This window comes from Podarcis muralis, chromosome 3, assembly GCF_964188315.1.
Source record: "Podarcis muralis chromosome 3, rPodMur119.hap1.1, whole genome shotgun sequence".
In the NCBI taxonomy this organism is placed as follows: Eukaryota; Metazoa; Chordata; class Lepidosauria; order Squamata; family Lacertidae; genus Podarcis; species Podarcis muralis.
Genome location: NC_135657.1, coordinates 24,504,182 through 24,522,814, shown reverse-complemented (window position 1 = coordinate 24,522,814; position 18,633 = coordinate 24,504,182). Strand labels below are relative to the sequence as shown.

Genomic DNA, 18,633 nt, shown 5'->3' with positions numbered 1-18,633 from the left:
CTTGAGCCTCGCTGGGGATTGTAACTCTGTGAGGGGGCGGACTACAGTGCCCAGAATCCTTTGCGGCGATCGCAGCCCGGCCGCTGACGCAACATGGACGTAGAGAAGGCGGGGCCTAGCTACGGCAGCTGCTTGCCGAAACGAAGCTGTTCCCCGGGCTCCTCCTCCTGGTGGGGGGCGTGGCTTCGCGGCTCGCTCCCTCTCCTGAGACTTCGCCGAGGCGCCATTTTGAAAAGCGTTTTGTTTGTGGGCTGAACCCGAGAAAGACGAGAGGAGGAGAGGCGGCTTTCTCCTCCCACCCCTTTCGGCGCGGCCGCGACGTTGTTTCTGTCATCCGTTTGGCAAAGCGTCGAGCCGGGTAAGTCCTCCCTCGCTCCGCGGCTTCTGCTCCGTCCTCGTTTTCTCCTCCGCGTGCCTGGAGCATATACTGTATAACCGTCGCCTCGCTGGGTCAGGCATAAAAGGCCTGATCCTGCTGTGTCTTTTCCCTCAGGGGAACCGGCCAGAATTTTTGGACACTACTATAAAAATACAGGATGGGCGTATAGACAACCACCTTATACCGTAAACCAACTGACCAACAAATATACAGTATCTACATGCTTCTAGCTACCATCCCAAACAATCCAGGCCCTACGTTACAGCCGCATCTGTTCCAACTCTACAGAGACTCTCACCTAAGAGATCTACAGCAAACCTTTTTAGAACTAAAATATCCGGCTGATAAACAATAGATCAACAGAGCCAGACTGATGGGGGGTGGGAATTAGTTTAAAACATCAATCAGAAGTTTACAGTAAGTTATACAAAAAAGGTCATATAATATAAAATACAGCAAAATATGCAATGTAGTTTATTTAAAATCCCTTTGGCCAGCTCTTCAGCTGAAAAAAGGCTTCCAGAGCAGCTTAGAAATGTCAGACTTTTAATTGAAAATAAATGGCACAAAAAGAAAAAGGGATGCGGAGGGATGAGGAAACCACAAACTTGTTCTTGGTTAGAGAATTCTTGTAGTGACCACTGGAATGGAAAAATTTAGGGTAACCAAAAGTGCCGGCCTCTGCTAATAGGAATCCTGCAAGCCCATTTCTTCTGCTATATCCTTAGCAACAAGAAATCTAAGTAATCTGTTTTAAACTTTGCTAAACAACAAAATACCTTTAAATTGTCTTGAACAAAACATAAAGCTTTATTGTTTTAATGTATAATGAATAAACTCCATTTTCCACCTTCCTACCCTCTTGTACTGCTACTGTGCTAGTCAGTTTCATAATACATGCAATCTTTGAGCAATACTTAATAGAATGCAAAGAATAATTTCTTAAAAGAGAGATGTGTGGTTCATGTTCCCCTCTTCTCTGATAGGGGACTATTGTTCTCTGATTCTGTGTTACCGATAGTAGTGCCTACACCAGTACCTTTCCATGCGTTCACTGAGAGTGGTGGTGGAATTTTCCTCTTGGCCAATGTAAAGTAGCTCATAGTCTCATTACGTCTTCCAAGCCTCAGGGTTGACCAGGCCAGTCACACCCACCTTTCTTGCATCTGAGGTCGTGTATGATGTCAGATTTAGGAAAGTTTAAATAGCAGATGCTGTAAAGTTTGTGTTCCTGATTCTTCCTTTACAAGAAAAAAACCAAGCCGTTTTGCCTGTCTGCACTGCAATTGATTTCAAGCTGTGGCTGCAAGGGAAGATCTCATTGAATCTACAGATAGAATCACCTGACATACAATGTCCTGTGATTGATAGGTGGGCAGGGGTGGCCACCAATTAAAGTGGCCTGTGGAGGGCTAGCCCTCTGGATCCAGTTCCCCACCCCTGCTGTTGGCCCAGCAGCCTTGCATTTGCCTATTTGTGACATCTTCGTTTTGAAACTGTATTCATAGTTGCATCGTATGGTACAAGGCACAGACTTGGGTAAGATTATCTAGAAGACTTGCTTTGATATTTCTCTCTGTATCAATAAGATGGTGTATAATTGTTGGTAACTATTTTTAACAGACTCTGCTGGAAACCTCCAAAATTACATTAGGGGAAATTTGATTCTTAAACTTTTATGTTGAAACATGACTTTATTTTCCCTTCAGGTATTTCTAATACATGGAAGAAGGAGCTGAAGACCTAATGGATCAGCCTGAATCTGCTCCAGAAAACATACAAGTGACTGAAACAAAAAAAAGGTGAGACATAATTCCTAAGTTGCTGATGTTGTTAAATGTCATATTTAAACAATGAAAAATGTTTTATAAAAACTAGAAAGAGTCTTATGGCATCTTGAAGGGTGGTATACTCTTAAGTTTTTCTTAGAGTAGTTCTAATGAAATTCCTGGAAATAACTTGGTTGTGTTCATTAATTTCAGTGGGTCTGCTCTGAATAAATTTGGTTGAATACCACCTTAACATATATGTATATTTTCATGTTCATCAGCTGCATTAAGCGTTATCCTGAGTGGCAAGTACATATGTACTGGGATTGTAAGCAGTCATCCCCCCCTGTCAACCTGGGTTTGTGTATATTTTTACATATATGTAATCTGAAACTAAGTGCCCTAGGTCATGTACTAACATAGTGGGTTGTATCCAACTAAATTTTACTTTGAGTAGACCGATAGAAATTAATTCACTGAAGTTAACTCTGACTATTACTGTCAGTGGATCTACTCTGAGCATGACTGGTACTAGGCACAATGCAGCATTACCAGGTAAGATCAATTGATGAAAGATTTCGAGTGACATAGGGTTGCCATATTTTGAACTGAAAATCCGGAAAGGAATGTTGTTGAGCTTTTTTCTTTTGGGGGAGGGTGGGGGGCAAATTTGTGAGCCGTTTTTGAGCTAGTTTTATGGAAAAACTGCACTGCCAACATGGGCTGCCATACTTCCAGATTTTCTGTATATTTGCAGTATTCCATATACAGTATGTTTGGGAAATTCCGGACATATGGCAACACTAGGTTGACAGCCCATGCAACTCTGCTTCTGTGCAGGGAGAGCAGACTCATGTGCCACAGCTATGAGGAAATCACAAATTCAGTGGGTTAAGACTTCTAGTATGGAAATGCAATTCTGCAAAGAACTTCATCTGTCTTGTTAGTTAGTTCTGTGTGGCCCACAGGTTACTTTTGACCCTTGCTAAAGGAGGATACAGCTTTCCATATGGCACAAAATATTTGCAAGTTTGCTGCAAATTTGTGTTCTCTTTTATGGGTAGGGTAGAGGGCCTAATCTACATACAGTGTGGACCTGAAAAATCCTGTTGGCACCCCTAGCCATAGTAATTGGTCTGTGGTTCTTAGAACAAAAAAAAGTGGTCAGAATTTCATATGTTCTCCTTCGTTATGCTCAGAGGCCCAAGAGGTCGGGGAAGAGGCCGAGGTGGCAGAGGCTATACTAGAGGAAAAATGCGAGGCAGATCACTGAATGGCTTTGGGCCGATAAGGTAATCTTTCAATTTTTTACCTAATGTACATTATTTATTTATTGTATAATGTTGTACACATTAACTTCAGGGTGCAAACTTCCTAACTGGTAAAGCTTTAATACACAGTTGCAGTTCAAATTGTGATGGTTTTGCAGGCTTAAAGGGATGTGCATGCAGGTACGTTTCCCCTACTGAAATGAGTGTTGCACTTGCTTGCAGATGGTCACAGGTCCAACTTCCAGCATTTCCAAGTAGGGCTTGGGAAAGGCTCCTGAAACTCCGGGATGTGACTGCCATTCAGGCTGTAGCCAAAATGGGGTCATCCAGATGTCACTGGACTGTAGCCCCTCTTATTCCTGACCCTTGGTTATGGAATAAGACAGCTTCATATGTTGTGCTGTAACCAAGAATGTGGTTAGAACTTAATCATCAGCTTGTGTTCAGAAGATCAGCTAAGCCAAACCTTGACTTACCTCACACATGGCTTAGGAGCAAAAGGGACCGGAAAGGACCAAAATGGCTGCAAGCTCGTTTCCAGGAGCCTCCACATTTGCAAACCTGGACTTTTGTCTCTTTATTAAGATTTGCTGAGTTGCTCATGCTTTTAGATTGGTGCTGAAAAGTTCTTGTTTTTGTAGACGTGGAATGGGAAGAATGCGCCCATATTCAGATGTAAGAGGGCGAAGAGGACTACGAGGCGGACCACTCTTCTCACCATCTCTTCCTCGGAGAGGAATGATGAGAGTGCCTTTTCTGCCACCCCCACCATGGTTAGTATTGAGGTTAACTGCAAATATATTTAAAAACAGTGACTGTAGTTTTGGGTAATGCAGGGCTGTGCTTGGGGTTGATTCACCTAGCCATATGTTTTATATATGCAATTTGCATTAGTTGCAGAATTTGGGGCTTTCTGCAAGCAAAATTCACAAGACCCTGTTTTCTTGTCAAATTCCATAGAATTGGTTGTGTGAGGGTCCACAAAGAAAAAAAAGTTTCAAGAGCTGGAGATCAAGTTTTGGGGATTTTCCACTGAGGAGATGACACTGCAATTGATGTTTTTTTGGAATCTAAGTTATGCAACCGAAAGGTTGTATGTGACTCAATATCAGGAGTGCTTCTTTGGAAAGATTTGGGGTTGTAAAATATACCTCAAGAAAGCTGATGCTAATCAGATAAGTCTAGGTTTGAGAGCTACTGAGTTAGATCAAGCATTCCTGTACATACAAGGAGAAATTACGCCCCCCCCCATATCTGTCTGTCTGTCTGTCTGTCTGTCTGTCTGTCTGTCTATCTATCTAATTCTTTGTGAACACACACTCATCTGAAATTTGGAGAAAATATGTTAAAACATGCAACTATTCCTGGCAACTCTGAAAGCACAATTTTTAGATTAAAAATGTTTTATTATCGATATGATTGCTGTCCTGGGCTCCTTTGGGAGGAATGGCAAAATGTAAACAGAATGAATGAGCAAATTCTAATAAAAATTACCGTATTTTTCAGTGTATAAGACTGGGTTTCCCCCCTAAAAAATAATGTCCAAAATTGGGGCGGGGTGTCTTGTACACGGGGGCCATCTCCCCCCATTTTCTTAAGTAGGAGGCGTCTTATACATTGGGGCATCTTATAGACGGAGAAATGTGGTATGTTTTTATTATTATTTAAAGAAAAATGCCTGTCTGAAGCAGGGAAAACAAAACTAATAGTTACATGATATATAACTAGGTTAGTAGTCATATGATGATGGTCAGTTGGGTCTGTCTCTGCAGTTTTGAGCTTCCTCCCCCACCTCCACCTCCCCCACCACCTGGACCAATGGGCTTCAGAGGAATACCTCCTCCTCCCCCCAGAGGCAGAGGGATGCCGCCATGGCCACGAGGCCGTTTCCCACCTCCAAGCAGGTAAGATTCCTTTCCCACTCCCTTTTTTAGCTCATTTTACTTAAAGAATTTTATGTAACAATGTTTAAAACTTAAGGAGGGTTAAGTATTCAGAACGAGGCTTATCACGTAGACTTAAAAAATCAGAACTTATTGTTAGCATAATATTTAACCACATTGGAAGCTTTCTAAATATGCATGTTGGAAGCATTCTCCCAAATTGTAATGCAGGGTTTTAAGTCTGTTGTTTTTAAAAAGGAACTCTTTTGAGAAGGGGGGAAAACAACAATTATGATTTTATCCTTTTATACAGCTTTCCCAGTGGACCCGGTGCACCAGCCCTTCCGCCACCTGGGCGGGGCCAGAGATGGCCTGGGCCGCCAGGTGGCAGATACTATTAAAGAGGCTTATTCTTTAAATTCAGTAACTGGGATACATCCTTTTTACCTTAAGACCATTTGAAATGGCTGGACTAAGAATTGCCTATAAAGCATTAAAGAAGGCAAAGAAAATAACAGAGTGCTTGATATTCCATATTTTTCCAGCAGCCCTTATGCACCAAGTTGGTAAAAGCCATATATTTTTTAAAAATATCCTAAAGACCTGTGACTCCTTGGACACTTTCAAGCATATCCTTTTGAAGCCTGTTGTTTGTGGACCTTGGCATCTGCACACTAAAAGTTAAACGTAACATATCTTAAGGATAGGTCAAGCTTTAACTTAATATTCAATTAACTTGTGTGCAGCTCTTTTTTTGGAAATACATCTTGATCTGTTTCAGTAACATGTATTTGTTTGTTCTTAATCTTGTGAACTCTGGTTTCAAATGCACTTACATGTGGTAACAATAAATTCATCAAGATGCTTCTTACTTCAAAGGGGCAATTATTCTGTATCATGTGGGGAAATATAAGCAATGCACAAAATGTAATGGATAAAACAAACTGTGGATGTTAATTTAAGAAATAGAGAAAAAAATATATAAATGAACAGAAGTTTATGGACTTTGTTTAAATTTTTAATTACTGTTTCTGTTACTCAGCTTGACCTTGGTGTTTAAATTTCTAGCATGTAATAACTAAGTGTAGTACATGGCTAAACATTTGACCTATTGTATAATTACAACTGGTGATGTTATTAAAAACATAAAACGAAAGGCTATATTAAAATCCGCAGTGTGCATATTGTTTTAAATGACAGATTTCTGTACATTACATAATCACTTTAAATTTGATTTTGTTGTGCACTAGAAAAACTTAACAAAAATGGAACATGTAAATCTTCTTTTGCTTGTTAAAATGACAGATAAAAATGTAAAATTCTGAAACAGTGCTGTTTAATGTCAAGGATGATCACAGTCAGTAAATTTACATTCATTAATACGGTCTGTGTTCTTCTGTGCTGAGGGCTGAATAGAAACTTTTTTTACCAGTCTGGTGCAGTTTGGGACTTTTTAACTTAAGCAGTTCCTACACTGGGTCCAAAGTCTACAAGCAAAGTAAAAAAAATGAAGAAAAGCAATAAATTGAGGTATGAAAGCCTATATAGATGTCTATAGTCTACTCTTAACACTTGGCTTCCAATTAATTGGTATCTGAACAAAATGTATTAACCTTAGCTTTTATAAAACAAATTAAACCCCGATTTAGATTGATACTTGATCAGAACCTCAACATTCCCAATAAATCACGAAAGCTAATATTTAGCCTTCACATCTTATTCTTTAAAAGTGAAAAAATTCAGCTGTGTATAACATATTGGAAAATACTTTATGCTATTCATTTGGTTAAATCATTATACTGCAACGATGCTTTGTTTTGGTTTTGTGTTGGTTCATTATGTTGGTTTAAAAACACAGTATTGACTGCAACTTTTAAAAAAGTAATCTAATGTTGCCCAATGGTGAAAGAATGATGCTGTTGTTATCTTCTGAAGGGTAACATAGTCACCCTTTGAGGCCAGTGGGAGATGGCATGCAGACCTTTGGGAGAGCTTTCATCAAGGCCTTGAGGTGAGACAGTATTTAAACATTTTCCCCACTCACTTTCTTTTTCTTTGAGTGAAGTGCACATTCATCTGAGTTTGATTCATGTCTGAAGTGGGGCACATGCACAACACACAGTCTCGATTCTGTTTCACTCAGAACATTAGCGGCCAATATACAGAGTTACCTCCTAGTGGAACCCAGTCATACAAAAGGGATTCATCAGGTTCAGTTGGAAAAACCGAGTTGCCGAGCACATGATGGTGGGTAAACCAGGCGTGTGTCCAGTGAAGCTGGGCTTTATGCAGATCTTTACCGAAAAGGTTACTGTCAGAAATTACTAAGCGATACACAAATTCTGTTACTTAGAATAACATTTGAACATATAAAGCCATGTTTACACTGAATTGGAACATTTCTCTGTCTAGTCCAGGGGTGGGGAATGATCTAGCTACCAGGCTATATCCTTATCTCTGCAACACAGAGACACATAATAGATCCACTTTTGTGAGGTGGGTGGGGTTGGCCATCTGTCAGTCACCTGACCTCATGATGTCAGATGACCTGTTTTTGGCTGTGTGGTTCAAGCGCCATGCTTATTATTGGGGCTTGCAAAAGATTGGCTGCGCACTGGGCTTTGCAGGCGCTTGCAAACCCACTTTTGGCACAGATACATCTTTACCTAACCCACACTTGAGACTGCATGGAGGGCAAGTTCGTGTGGCTGAGCCCAAAGGGCCTCATAGGTTTCCTGCTGATCCATCCTAGTAATGTCCTTACTGACCATGGATCTCCTAAGATTTTCCCCAGACTTGTTTTCTGAGATAGCTGTAACTTGGTGCTTCCAGAAATTGAAGCTGGCCTTCTGCTTGCAAATACCACTGAGTGTGGCCCATCTTGTTAAAGGAACCACATGCCCTTGATTTCCCCCTTAAACTGAACTAGTATTTGCTGTTCTCCATGTGTTTGAAAATGCAAGGAGAAAAGGATTAGTATGTTCACTCTTCTATATTATTCTATACCAACTGCTGACAAGAGTAATGAGCAAGCAAAGCTGCTTTGGGTAGTAGTCAGTAAATCAGTACTAGCCTGTACATTTAGTAGCAGGAATATATTGCTGAATTTTATCTGTTGATATGGAGAGAAAATGAACCCAAGCATAAGAGAGAACGCAAACACTTTTAGTGCTCTAGTATGGCAATTTACTTAAATGATGGGCAGAGCAATCCAAAATGATAAGGTAGCATGGTATGGCATACCACTCCATCCCAAGTCCTGCTAGCTCATGCCAACCAGGGTAGGTGGTGTGGGTGTTCTCTGTCAGTACACCAGTTCAGGCTGGCATAGCTGAGGGATGTAAGGGGAATGGAACAGCTCTGATGCTGTTACATAGTCAGCTTGGCTTTGCCCTCTGCTTGCACCCCATTTCAGAGGTGTAGTACCTCAGTTGTCTCTTAATCCCATTCAGCACTAAAGATCTGGGGCTTGGAATTCCTTTTTTCTTTTTCCTTTCTTTTACTATAAGCTGCATGAGATTACTGTTCAGAAATTTAAAATACAGTAGCAGGCTGACTTAACATATTTCTCATTTTTAATGTTCATGGAGAAGCAATCAGTTTGGAAGCTTGCAATCGCACAAATGTTTGTATAGACTGAGAATTAATTGTCCTTTCTAGTGTATTAAAGTTGCTGCAGCCATCTGAATTGTGTATAAGCATACTACTCTGTAGGAAGATTTCAAGTCTATTGTTAAGGTAACACTTGCTTTCATTATTGCCCTCTTTCAAAAAAATGATGATGATGATGATGGTTTGACAGTGAAACTGTTTTTCTGACCTTTCTTCTATATTTCTGTGGGGAACATCCATTGCAGATGTGAACTTAACAGCCTGCAAAACAGTGTGTCGGTTTTCATAGAGTGCAGCTATTTTAACTTTTCAGGAAGATTAGGTTGAGGTTCCCTGCTCCTTTTGATAAAATTCTACTTGCACTGAATTGCAACTGAGTGCAGAAAGAGCTAGTGGCTAGTGCCTGTATAAACTGTAATAGTGCTCTGATGCAAAGTGAAATGATGGAAACGTGGTCCTAATATGAGCAACACATGCCTTCATCATTGGCCAAGCAAGTTCAACCTGCTTGGCCCTCCTTCCTTAACTTAAGAAGTCCTCAGTGGGAATTGTTGGTCATGATGTTGTACATGATGGTCAAAGGCTGACATTAGTAAAGACAAAGCAAGGATGAGGGCAAAACACGCTACTTGAATTATCTTAGCATCATTTGCTGAATCCAGACTTACCTGGGAGTAAAGCCAATTGACAACATTTAGATCTCTGAACACATAATTTATAATCATCTTCCCCCCACCCCTATTTGTTGTATCACTTTAAAAAAACAACCAGCCTAAATAGGCATGTATAAGATTATTCAGACTTACTCATTACTAAATTAAGCTAACTAACACTAATCTTACACTTGTTTATTCAGAGGTTAGTCCCACTGGATTTATATAGGATTGCAGAATTAGTCCAGATCCAATTCCATGGTATTTATGTTTCTGATACTATACTTGAATTGTATTGTGAGAAGCTTTTGTAAGTTGCTCTGAGAGTCTATCGCCCTATTTAGAAACGCCAGTGTATTGTTATTTTAGCCACAATCTGGATGTTTTAAGAACCATAAGCAGAGCATGAATGTGGTAGGTTGCCCCAGGGACCCAGCGTTCAGAGATACTGTTTCTGTTACCAGGAGGAATAGTCATTGATAGATCTCTCATGTTTGGTACTTTTGCACTGATCCTGTTAATTTCAATGGGGTCTCTGCAGAGGAAATTCCTGCTGAATTATTCCCCTTGTCGGTAACTCTATAAGTACAGTTAACTCAATTTTTTTCCATAGGGACCATTTCACAGACCTTGAGAGAAACACGGTAGATAAATATTTCACAGTAGCCTGATCTTGATTCAAACTTGAGCCAAGGTGTGTGTGTAATATATTAGGAATGTTTTGTCTATTGCAATAAATTACATCCCAAGATCAACTCATTTTAAAGACAAAAATGTATTTTGTTGTCAATGAATGAGAAACTAATAAAGTATCTAAGCACTGTGATTGTTGTGTGATGGAAGTATTTACAAGGTGTATACAGTACATAAATACTACTCTTCTGTCTAGCATCATTGGGAAGAAGGAAATGGCTCATATGAATATATACATTATTCACTGCATGCTTTCTTCCATGCTGCAACTCGCAGTGGTGGATATAGTTTCCTGTCTGACCTGAGATGAATTGGATGAATAGGTCTACAGAATAATCCTAGTTGTATTTGAATAAAATCCAGCATCTATTCCTACCGAACAAACCCCTTTAAATGAACAACTGCTACTCAAGATGCTCTTGTCTATGGCCCTATTCATCTTCTCTTGCACTCGAGCTGCTTATGTCAGATGGTTTGCTTAGGTCCAATGGAGCTCCTGTTAAACTGGCACAAGATACATAGCTGGCTTATTTTGCCCTGGCACTATTATTGCTGCTGAGAAGATATGTAGCACTTTTAACTTTCTGGCTAAAGTCATCAACATGGGGTGGAGTAACAGTAACCCCACCATTAACTAAACATGACTGGTAATTCAGTCTCCCTGCTGTAGTTTCTTGAGAGCCAAACCACATGGGGAGCTCTCAATACAAATAGACACTCATTGCCTTTACGGCAGTAGGATCGTGTACTGACCAATCCCTGCATCAGGCGTCTTTTGTGCTCTGGCAGAGTAGAAACCTTTTTCCCTTTGTATTTTCTGTATCCTAGCTACCTTGAGTCTGGTTGCTAAGAGACAGCCTATACCTAGGAAAGCGTTGGCTATTTTCTTTTTCTTAGGAAGACAACTTTCTTTGAAACACTGTTTCAGTACAGAAAGAATACTATTCAAATGTTGCTCAAAGCAATAATGAAAAAAAGAACTTGATTCCCTGAGCTAAATAGAAAAAGGGGAGAGATGCAGTTCTCAAAATTATCCATTTTGCGTATTTTAAAAAAAACAAAAAATTTAATTAAAAAAAAACCCTGAGTGAGAGTAACAATGCAATCCTTTATAAAAATTGGTATGTTAAATGAATCTTGTTCATAGGTTGGTGAATATCTTTTCCAGGAATGCCAATAACTACTATGGGGTTAGAGCATTCTGGGTTTGGTTCCAAGAGATCAAAATGCTTTAGCAAACTGAGTGATTTCACCGATTTGTAAAACAAGAATATGGTTGCTGGGCAATTGAGATATTTGGGGTGGGGTGCAGATTAACATATCAAATTATTAAGTGTGTTTATGGGAGAAACAGATTGGCTTGTGCCCCAATTAAAAATATTTCTGTAGGCTTTTGATTGTTTCTTAAACATCCTGTGGTTATTAGTAAGCTCTATGTGGGAGATTAGCATCTGCTCAGGGCTGGCCTAATTAAGACAAGCTCTTTGGCACAGCTTGGTCTTCCTCTTTAGCAACAACAACAAAAAAGCTAAGAAGGAAAAATCAGTTTAAGATTACTGTTCCAGCAGTATGCCCAATTCTCCAGGAATAGCTGACACTATGGATCAAAACTAACAGCAATTGAGGAAAGTCATAAATCCTGCAAAATCATCCTTAGCAGTGTGAAATCGAAGCTCCATCTCAAGCAATTAGGCATTTTGCATCTCAAGCTGACTAGTTCTCATCTCGCTTTCAAAAAAGCGGTCACTTTTCTTTTTAGAAGTGGTTATTACACATTAAGTACTTGGGAATTTGGTGCCTATTAAGTAACAGGTTAACAGGGTAATTTTTTATCCACTACAGTTAATGTCCATTTGGTAATAAAGAGAATGAAGATAAAAGAAGCACCTTTGCACTGAAATTGAGGGGATTTTTTTTTTCAGTCGAAGCAATTGAACCATGTCTCTGTAGGACTGCAACCTTGATTTAATCATCTTAGAGTAAGCCGCATTGAACTCTGTCTTCTAAGTAGACACAGGATTCACTATACATCTACAGTTGCCCAGTGTTTTTTGCAGAGAAGCAGGACATATTTCTATGATTAACATGAGGCTGCTTCAGGCTTCTTTCATGAATCATAGTGCCCGTCCACAGCTAATTTCGTGTGCTGTGAATGTAGCAGCAAACATCCATACATCAGTGGGGGTAGAGGGGAAGCTGTGGCAAACATGGTCCTTAGCTGTAATTGGCACTAAGAACTATGGATATCTGGCACCACACACCTGGTCCTTCTAGCTGATGTTACCTTCCATTTCTTATCAGTGGTACACATAAAAGATTCATATGTAGAACACAGTGACTCTTATAAAAAAGATCCCTATTGTGAACAAAATACAGTCGTACCTTGGATCCCAAACGCCTTGTGAGTTGAACATTTTGGCTCCTGAACGCCGCAAACCTGGAAGTGAGTGTTCCGGTTTGCAAACGTTCTTTGGAACCCAAACATCCAATGCTGGTTCCGTGGCTTGCGATTGGCTGCAGGAGCTTCCTGCAGCGAATCGGAAGCTGTGCCTTGCTTTCCAAACATTTTGGAAGTCAAACGGACTTCAAGAATGGATTCTGTTCAACTTCCGAGGTGCCATTGTATTCTGTTAACAGCTTTCCTAAGAGTTATATAGAAGGAAGTACAGGTTGTTAATACAGTTGGTTGCAGATGGTTTACAAATTCAACAGTACTCTGCTAAGGGCCTCTTTATATTATGCTGTTCATACTGAAGTAAATATTCTGATTATAAGCAACAGTGTCAGTAGCATAATTTTAAACCTTTTATCCACGTACAGTCATACCTCGGGTTGCAGACTCTTCAGGTTGCGTTTTTTCGGGTTGCAGACCCGCCGAAACCCGGAAGTACAGGAATGAGTTACTTCTGGGTTTTGGCGGTCGTGCATGTGCAGAAATGCCAAATTGCAACCCGTGTGTGCAGACGCAGCACTGCGGGTTGCGAACGTGCCTCCCGCACGGATCACGTTCGCAACCCGAGCGTCCACTGTACAGCAAGACATGATACACAAACAACAGATTAACACAACTTCTGTCAAGTGCCTGTTGTCCACAATCTCTTCCGAAACATGAGTGTTTTTTTGAGAATTAATCTGGTCGAAAAGCAGGCTCATTAAAAACTAGTTCATTACAGGTCCATTTAAGAAATAGTATATTTCTCTCTAACAGAATGACATTGTTACATTTGATTTCAACTCTAGGGGGTGGGATCTTCAGATACGGCATTTAGGATTTACTTGTTGATTCTTCTACTTGAGGCAGTGTGTCCCAGACAGGTCTCTGGATATGTTCAGGAAGTCTTTCTAGTCTTGTCTAAAAAGAAAGTATCAAAAATGAGGTTAAAAAAAAATAATGCACGTGCAACAGCTATTTTTATGCTAGAACAATCCTAGCACATTTCTGTGATACTTATATGAATCCTATTCCTAAAATTCAACACATGTATGACATGCCAAAAGGCTACCAAGTGGCAAAAATCCCATTTTGTCCGATAAATGATAAAACTAAGAGTTTATACTACAGAAGCAAGAACAAAGTTCACTAATACCTTTTTTACTTCCATAGCAACCCCTTCAGGTAGGTTTCGTTGAATGTATTCCAAGTAAACATTGGCTGTGCTGCCGGTTAAATGCTTTAACTGAAACAAAAACAGTATTTTAGTTTTCACATAGCAATTAATAAGACATGTGCTAAAGGAAACCAATCTGTAGGCTGTATCTGGCTTACTTTCCCCCAGCTTTTGCAGCCCTACTTGGACCAATATAGATACCACTGTTATGACCATTCTAGGTCAAACATTAGAGGCTTGAATATGGCTCTCAAGCTATTCACCACCTATTATGTTTAATGTTTTACACACGAGTATGTATGTGCATGTGTATGATGAAAGAGGGGGTAGACAGCTGTTATTTCCTGAATAATAATAAAAATGTTAATCTGTTTGCTAAGCACGTCTCTTATTTAAACATACAGCTCTTCACTCACCTGCACGTGGCGGTAATGCGTCCTCATTTCATACTGAACTCTGTGCTTCTTGAATATGTGCACTGATTTTAGAAGTGTGAATCGTTCTATCTTCTTTGGAGGTTCTTCTCTAAGAGATAGTTTTCATAGAATCATTGGTCATTTTAGTATATTCATTTATTTCTGAAATTACAGCCACTCCACCAACAGCTTTCAATAATGAAGCTGCCTGGCAAGCAGTGGGGAGCAGGGAGAGAAACAACTGAGCCTCCAACTCAACTGATTGGCCTTTGTGGCTGTATGCAAAGAGATGCACGTAACCTAAGGTTTGGGGGAGGGGGGATCATGGAAATGGGCAAGGGAAAACCTCATTAAACTAAAGTCAGTAGCAAAACACTTGCTGATTTCAAGAACTTTTGTCAACAATTTAAATATGACAAACTTTTTTTATGAAAAATCTTAACAGTAATACTGCTAGTTAAAATCATACTTTTGAGTAAATATGCATTGCCTAAAACACAAGGTTACTTCTACCTTCAGAAACATTGAACTGTTGTTCAATATGATAGATTTCTTAGCAACAGCAGCCACAAGATGTTGTACTTCTGGACTGTAAATTTGCAAGAAAGTGTCTTGCATAATTTACTAGTCCTTAAGCAAATTATCTAATAGTCCATATTCCAAAGTTAGAATCAATGAGCCCAACTGTCTGTTTATGACTACAGTTATATCCCATCTTAACTCCAATGAGTTCAAACTGTCATATGTGGTTCAGCCCTCCATATTTTATCCTTACAACAACCCTGTGATGTGGTTGGCTGAAGGCAACCAGTGAACTTTGTAGCTGAATGAGGATTTTGAACTTTAATCTCACAGACCCTTGTCTCTAACCACTGCACCACACTTGCCCTCAAAATTATATAAGGGTAGTAATTTGATATCCTGGATTCTTTCCAATCAATAAAACAGTTTTAGTGTGCTTTATGCATTCTCTCTTGTTTTTCAAATGTCAATGAAACCATTAGATTTGAAAGCATTAAGCTAAGATGCAATTTTGCTAAGTCTTTTATCTACAATTATCCAGCTATAGTTGGATAATTGGTTGGACCAATTAGAAAATGAGATTCTAGAATTACTGAGTAACTACAATGGATAATTGTACTTACACTTTTTCTATGGAGATACCAAGTTCTTTAGCTGCAAGCACCATGAAATACTCATAACTGTCCAACACCATTCTGTCATGACCTTTCACCAAAACAGCCAGTTTCTTATATAACACGTCTGGTTCATCTGAAACAGATACCTGGATGTAAAAACAATGAGAAATAAGCAAAGAAGCACTCATATTTTAAGGCTTGGCAGCCTTAATGCATGGTTCATTAAAGTCTTGTTTTAAATCATTGAGTTCAAATTAAGTTGTTATATGCATTTTTTGTGCCCCAACATTGTTTAAACCTTATCAATATACAGTGGTACCTTGGTTCTTCCAGGAATCCATTCGACTCATGAAACCATTCAAAAACCAAGGTGCGGCTTCCAATTGGCTGCCGGAGCTTCCTGCACTCAAGCGGAAACTGCGTCTGACGTTCGGCTTCCGAAAAATGTTTGCAAACTTCCTGGTCACTGACCGTATTAAAGATATTTGATTTTTGAATGTTTGCAAACCGGAACACTTCCAGGTTTGCGGCATTTGGGAGCCAATTTGTTTGGGAGCCCAGCTGTTCAAGTACCTAGGTACCACTGTATAAAGATGACTTTGAACTTACATGGGGGTTACATTCTGGGGATAGCGCATAAAGCCAAAATTGCACATAACCAAAACACATAGGAATAAATGGCAGGTGGGAAAACCAATGTATTTTGTTTTCAGGATGCCCGCCCTCTTTCCATCCCCTTTTATTTATTTTTAATTTGCCAAGTATGTAACGCTGAATGTTCACAAGTTCAATATGCATAAGTTGTAAAGTACCTGTACTCCCAATCTCGAGGTCAATATTTTTCAGAACATTTTATTAGTTACTGGCAAGATATAAGAAGTTCAAAACTCAAGACTTACCAGGGGTTTTTCCTTGGGCTGCTGAATATTGGTGTGCACGCCTGAAAACTGAAACCACATCAAGTGATTGTTGCTGAAATAGGAAAAAGGGGTGTGTGTGATAATATCACGACAGGTGCAATATAAGAAAATGAGTGTTTTAAGAATTTAGCTGGAAGTGATAAACTTACTGAAGAAAGCTACATTGCTTTAGTGGAACTCTTCTTGTTAAAAGGCAAGCCTCTGGTTCCTAAGAACATAATATAGGATTGGTATGTTAAGATAGCAATGTTGCTACATTGTTGGCCAGCTACTTTAGCTTTCCAGATTTATTTAGTCAAATAATAAAATAAATGCCTAGATGCCCACCCCCATCTAAAATACATTAGAAAAAGTGGGAAGTTGATGAGAAAGGAGACTTTATATAGAACATTATTCATACAAAAGGCAGTCCACAATTACAAACTATCACATCCGTTCTTTCTAGATTCCTCACGTATTCTGTAACTGTCGTAACTGGATCTCCTACACACAATCCCAATTCCCCTTCAAGGCCAAACCTGCCCCCTCATAAGCACAGCATTTCCCACTCATTGCCCCCTGGGTGCTTTTGGGGTTTCTTAGCAGTAGATTCCGAACCTGATGTAGTAAAAGCTGTAAAGGGCAGCAGTGCAACAGGAGAGGGAAAGGGCAATAGCAATAGCATAGCTACTTCCCTTACCAGGCTGCAATGACATGGAAGCATCTATGTCCCATGCTTCTCTATGAGATACGCACATCAGTCCATAAGCAGCCACCAGTAAAGTTTGCCACTAGGATTCTGGGAATGCTATGCATTCTAAAACATATGAGAAAAGCCAGGCAAAACCACAGCAAATAGGTATTTTTCCAGTGTGAAGGTGGTCACCGGGAAAACCTCTTTGAATGTTGCCTGATAAAAGACAGATAAAGGTGCTGGAGACTTACTAAGGCGAAAGTGACAATGACTATTTTTCTCTTTTGTTTACTATGTCAACTGAGATGAATGGCAAAGCTACTCAAAGGGTTTTAGAGATCACCATTTAAGCAACAGACCGTTGCTTTGGTGCTTAATAATTCCAATAACATAGAGCCATTGCCAGTATAAGCTTTTAACAATTTTCCATTGCAAAGACTCGAATGCAACCCTGCAAAGTAGGCTAGGTTGGCAGTGTCTGGCCCAAGGTCACTGCGAATTTTGTGGCTCAGTAGGCATTTGAACCCGGGTCTCCTAGTTTGCACATACGTATTTACAGCATGCATTGCCATTTATTACAGCTGCAGTAACCTCGGAATGCTAATCTTTCCAATCCAGTTTACAGAAAAACCATCACACCACAGCAAACGATATCAACGTATGACGCTTTCTCGCAGGGCCCTGTGGTGGGGAAGGGATAAAATCCTGCGGGAGCAGACCCGTCGCTGAGGTGGTCCTTCCCACAGGAAGGGTAGCGGCGAGCCATAAAAGCCCAGCTCTGAGGTGATCATCTTCGCCAGCCTCCCTCTCCTGACACATCCCTCCCGCTCAGATATATATTATCCAAAGGCAGCTCCGACGTCGGCTTTTAAGATTATCACCCTATATTTAGCGGCTTAGACATTCACTTATACCGCCCCGGGGAGCCTCCTCGCTGCTCAGCCGAACCCTGCCCCTAGGGACGCCACAATCACCTTCCACAGCCGGCACAAGAAGCTCATTCCCCTCCGCGCCGCCATCTTGCCCTTCCTCAAGCAACTTCCTACGGCCATGACACCATAGAGCTCAACTTCCTGTAGGGCCTGAGCGGCGGCGTCGATCTCTATGGTCCTGGGATACAGCCAACCATAGAGTTCTCTAGCCAAAGAAACCACAGAGGCGTAAACCACAAAAGTTCCTCCTCTGGTCGTGTGACTTTCTCGCTAGAGCGGCAAAAGCTGCAGCTGCTCATTATTGCTGCAGTGCCTTTGGCAGCAATGTAACAAATAACTACCAGGGCTAGGAAAGGGAAGTACAAGCAGATCTTCCAGTGTGGGGAAAATTTGATTATTACTATTTTATTTTAAGAACTGCGGCATTTTATTAATCATCATCATCTTAATGACCTGCAAATTTGCCCTGCTCCAGGGAGAACCATTTAAAATTTAAAATTGCGAAAGAATAGTTAAGACCCATATTCCAGAGTCTTGAGGATGAATTGCGTTTTGGAACTACAATTCCCATCAACCTCAGCATCAAGGATGATGGGAGTTGTAGTCCAACAGCAGATGAGAAAGACGCAGGTTGCCTTCCAAAAACCCTACCGGCATAGTCAGTGGTTCATAAATGAAGTGTAAA

The 18,633-nt window shown here is 40.3% G+C and overlaps 2 protein-coding genes across 7 annotated transcripts; one reads left to right on the top strand and one right to left on the bottom strand.

Moving 5' to 3' along the window:
- The first annotated feature begins 186 nt into the window (after positions 1-186).
- LOC114594713 (uncharacterized) lies at positions 187-10,393 on the top strand. 6 transcript variants are annotated; one of them, XR_013392148.1, is made up of 8 exons: positions 187-358; positions 2,089-2,181; positions 3,348-3,440; positions 4,061-4,192; positions 5,192-5,323; positions 5,616-7,313; positions 8,963-9,040; positions 10,181-10,393. XR_013392148.1 is itself a non-coding variant. In XM_077925553.1 (6 exons), exons 2-6 carry the CDS (start codon positions 2,102-2,104, stop codon positions 5,701-5,703), a joined length of 525 nt encoding a protein of 174 aa, XP_077781679.1. In that variant the 5' UTR covers positions 187-358; positions 2,089-2,101; the 3' UTR covers positions 5,704-10,393. The 6 variants fall into 6 exon arrangements, 2 of the variants coding, with proteins under 2 accessions (XP_077781679.1, XP_077781680.1); XR_013392146.1 differs by having other exon boundaries at positions 8,963-10,393; XR_013392147.1 differs by having other exon boundaries at positions 5,616-9,040.
- Positions 10,394-13,434: 3,041 nt separating this feature from the next.
- On the bottom strand, positions 13,435-18,124 carry MRPS10 (mitochondrial ribosomal protein S10). The gene is made up of 7 exons (XM_028724758.2): positions 17,991-18,124; positions 16,493-16,551; positions 16,323-16,395; positions 15,430-15,569; positions 14,285-14,393; positions 13,848-13,937; positions 13,435-13,612 (listed from the first exon to the last, which is right to left on the bottom strand). Exons 1-7 carry the CDS (start codon positions 18,066-18,068, stop codon positions 13,526-13,528), a joined length of 636 nt encoding a protein of 211 aa, XP_028580591.2. The 5' UTR covers positions 18,069-18,124; the 3' UTR covers positions 13,435-13,525.
- Between the last annotated feature and the right edge of the window lie 509 nt (positions 18,125-18,633).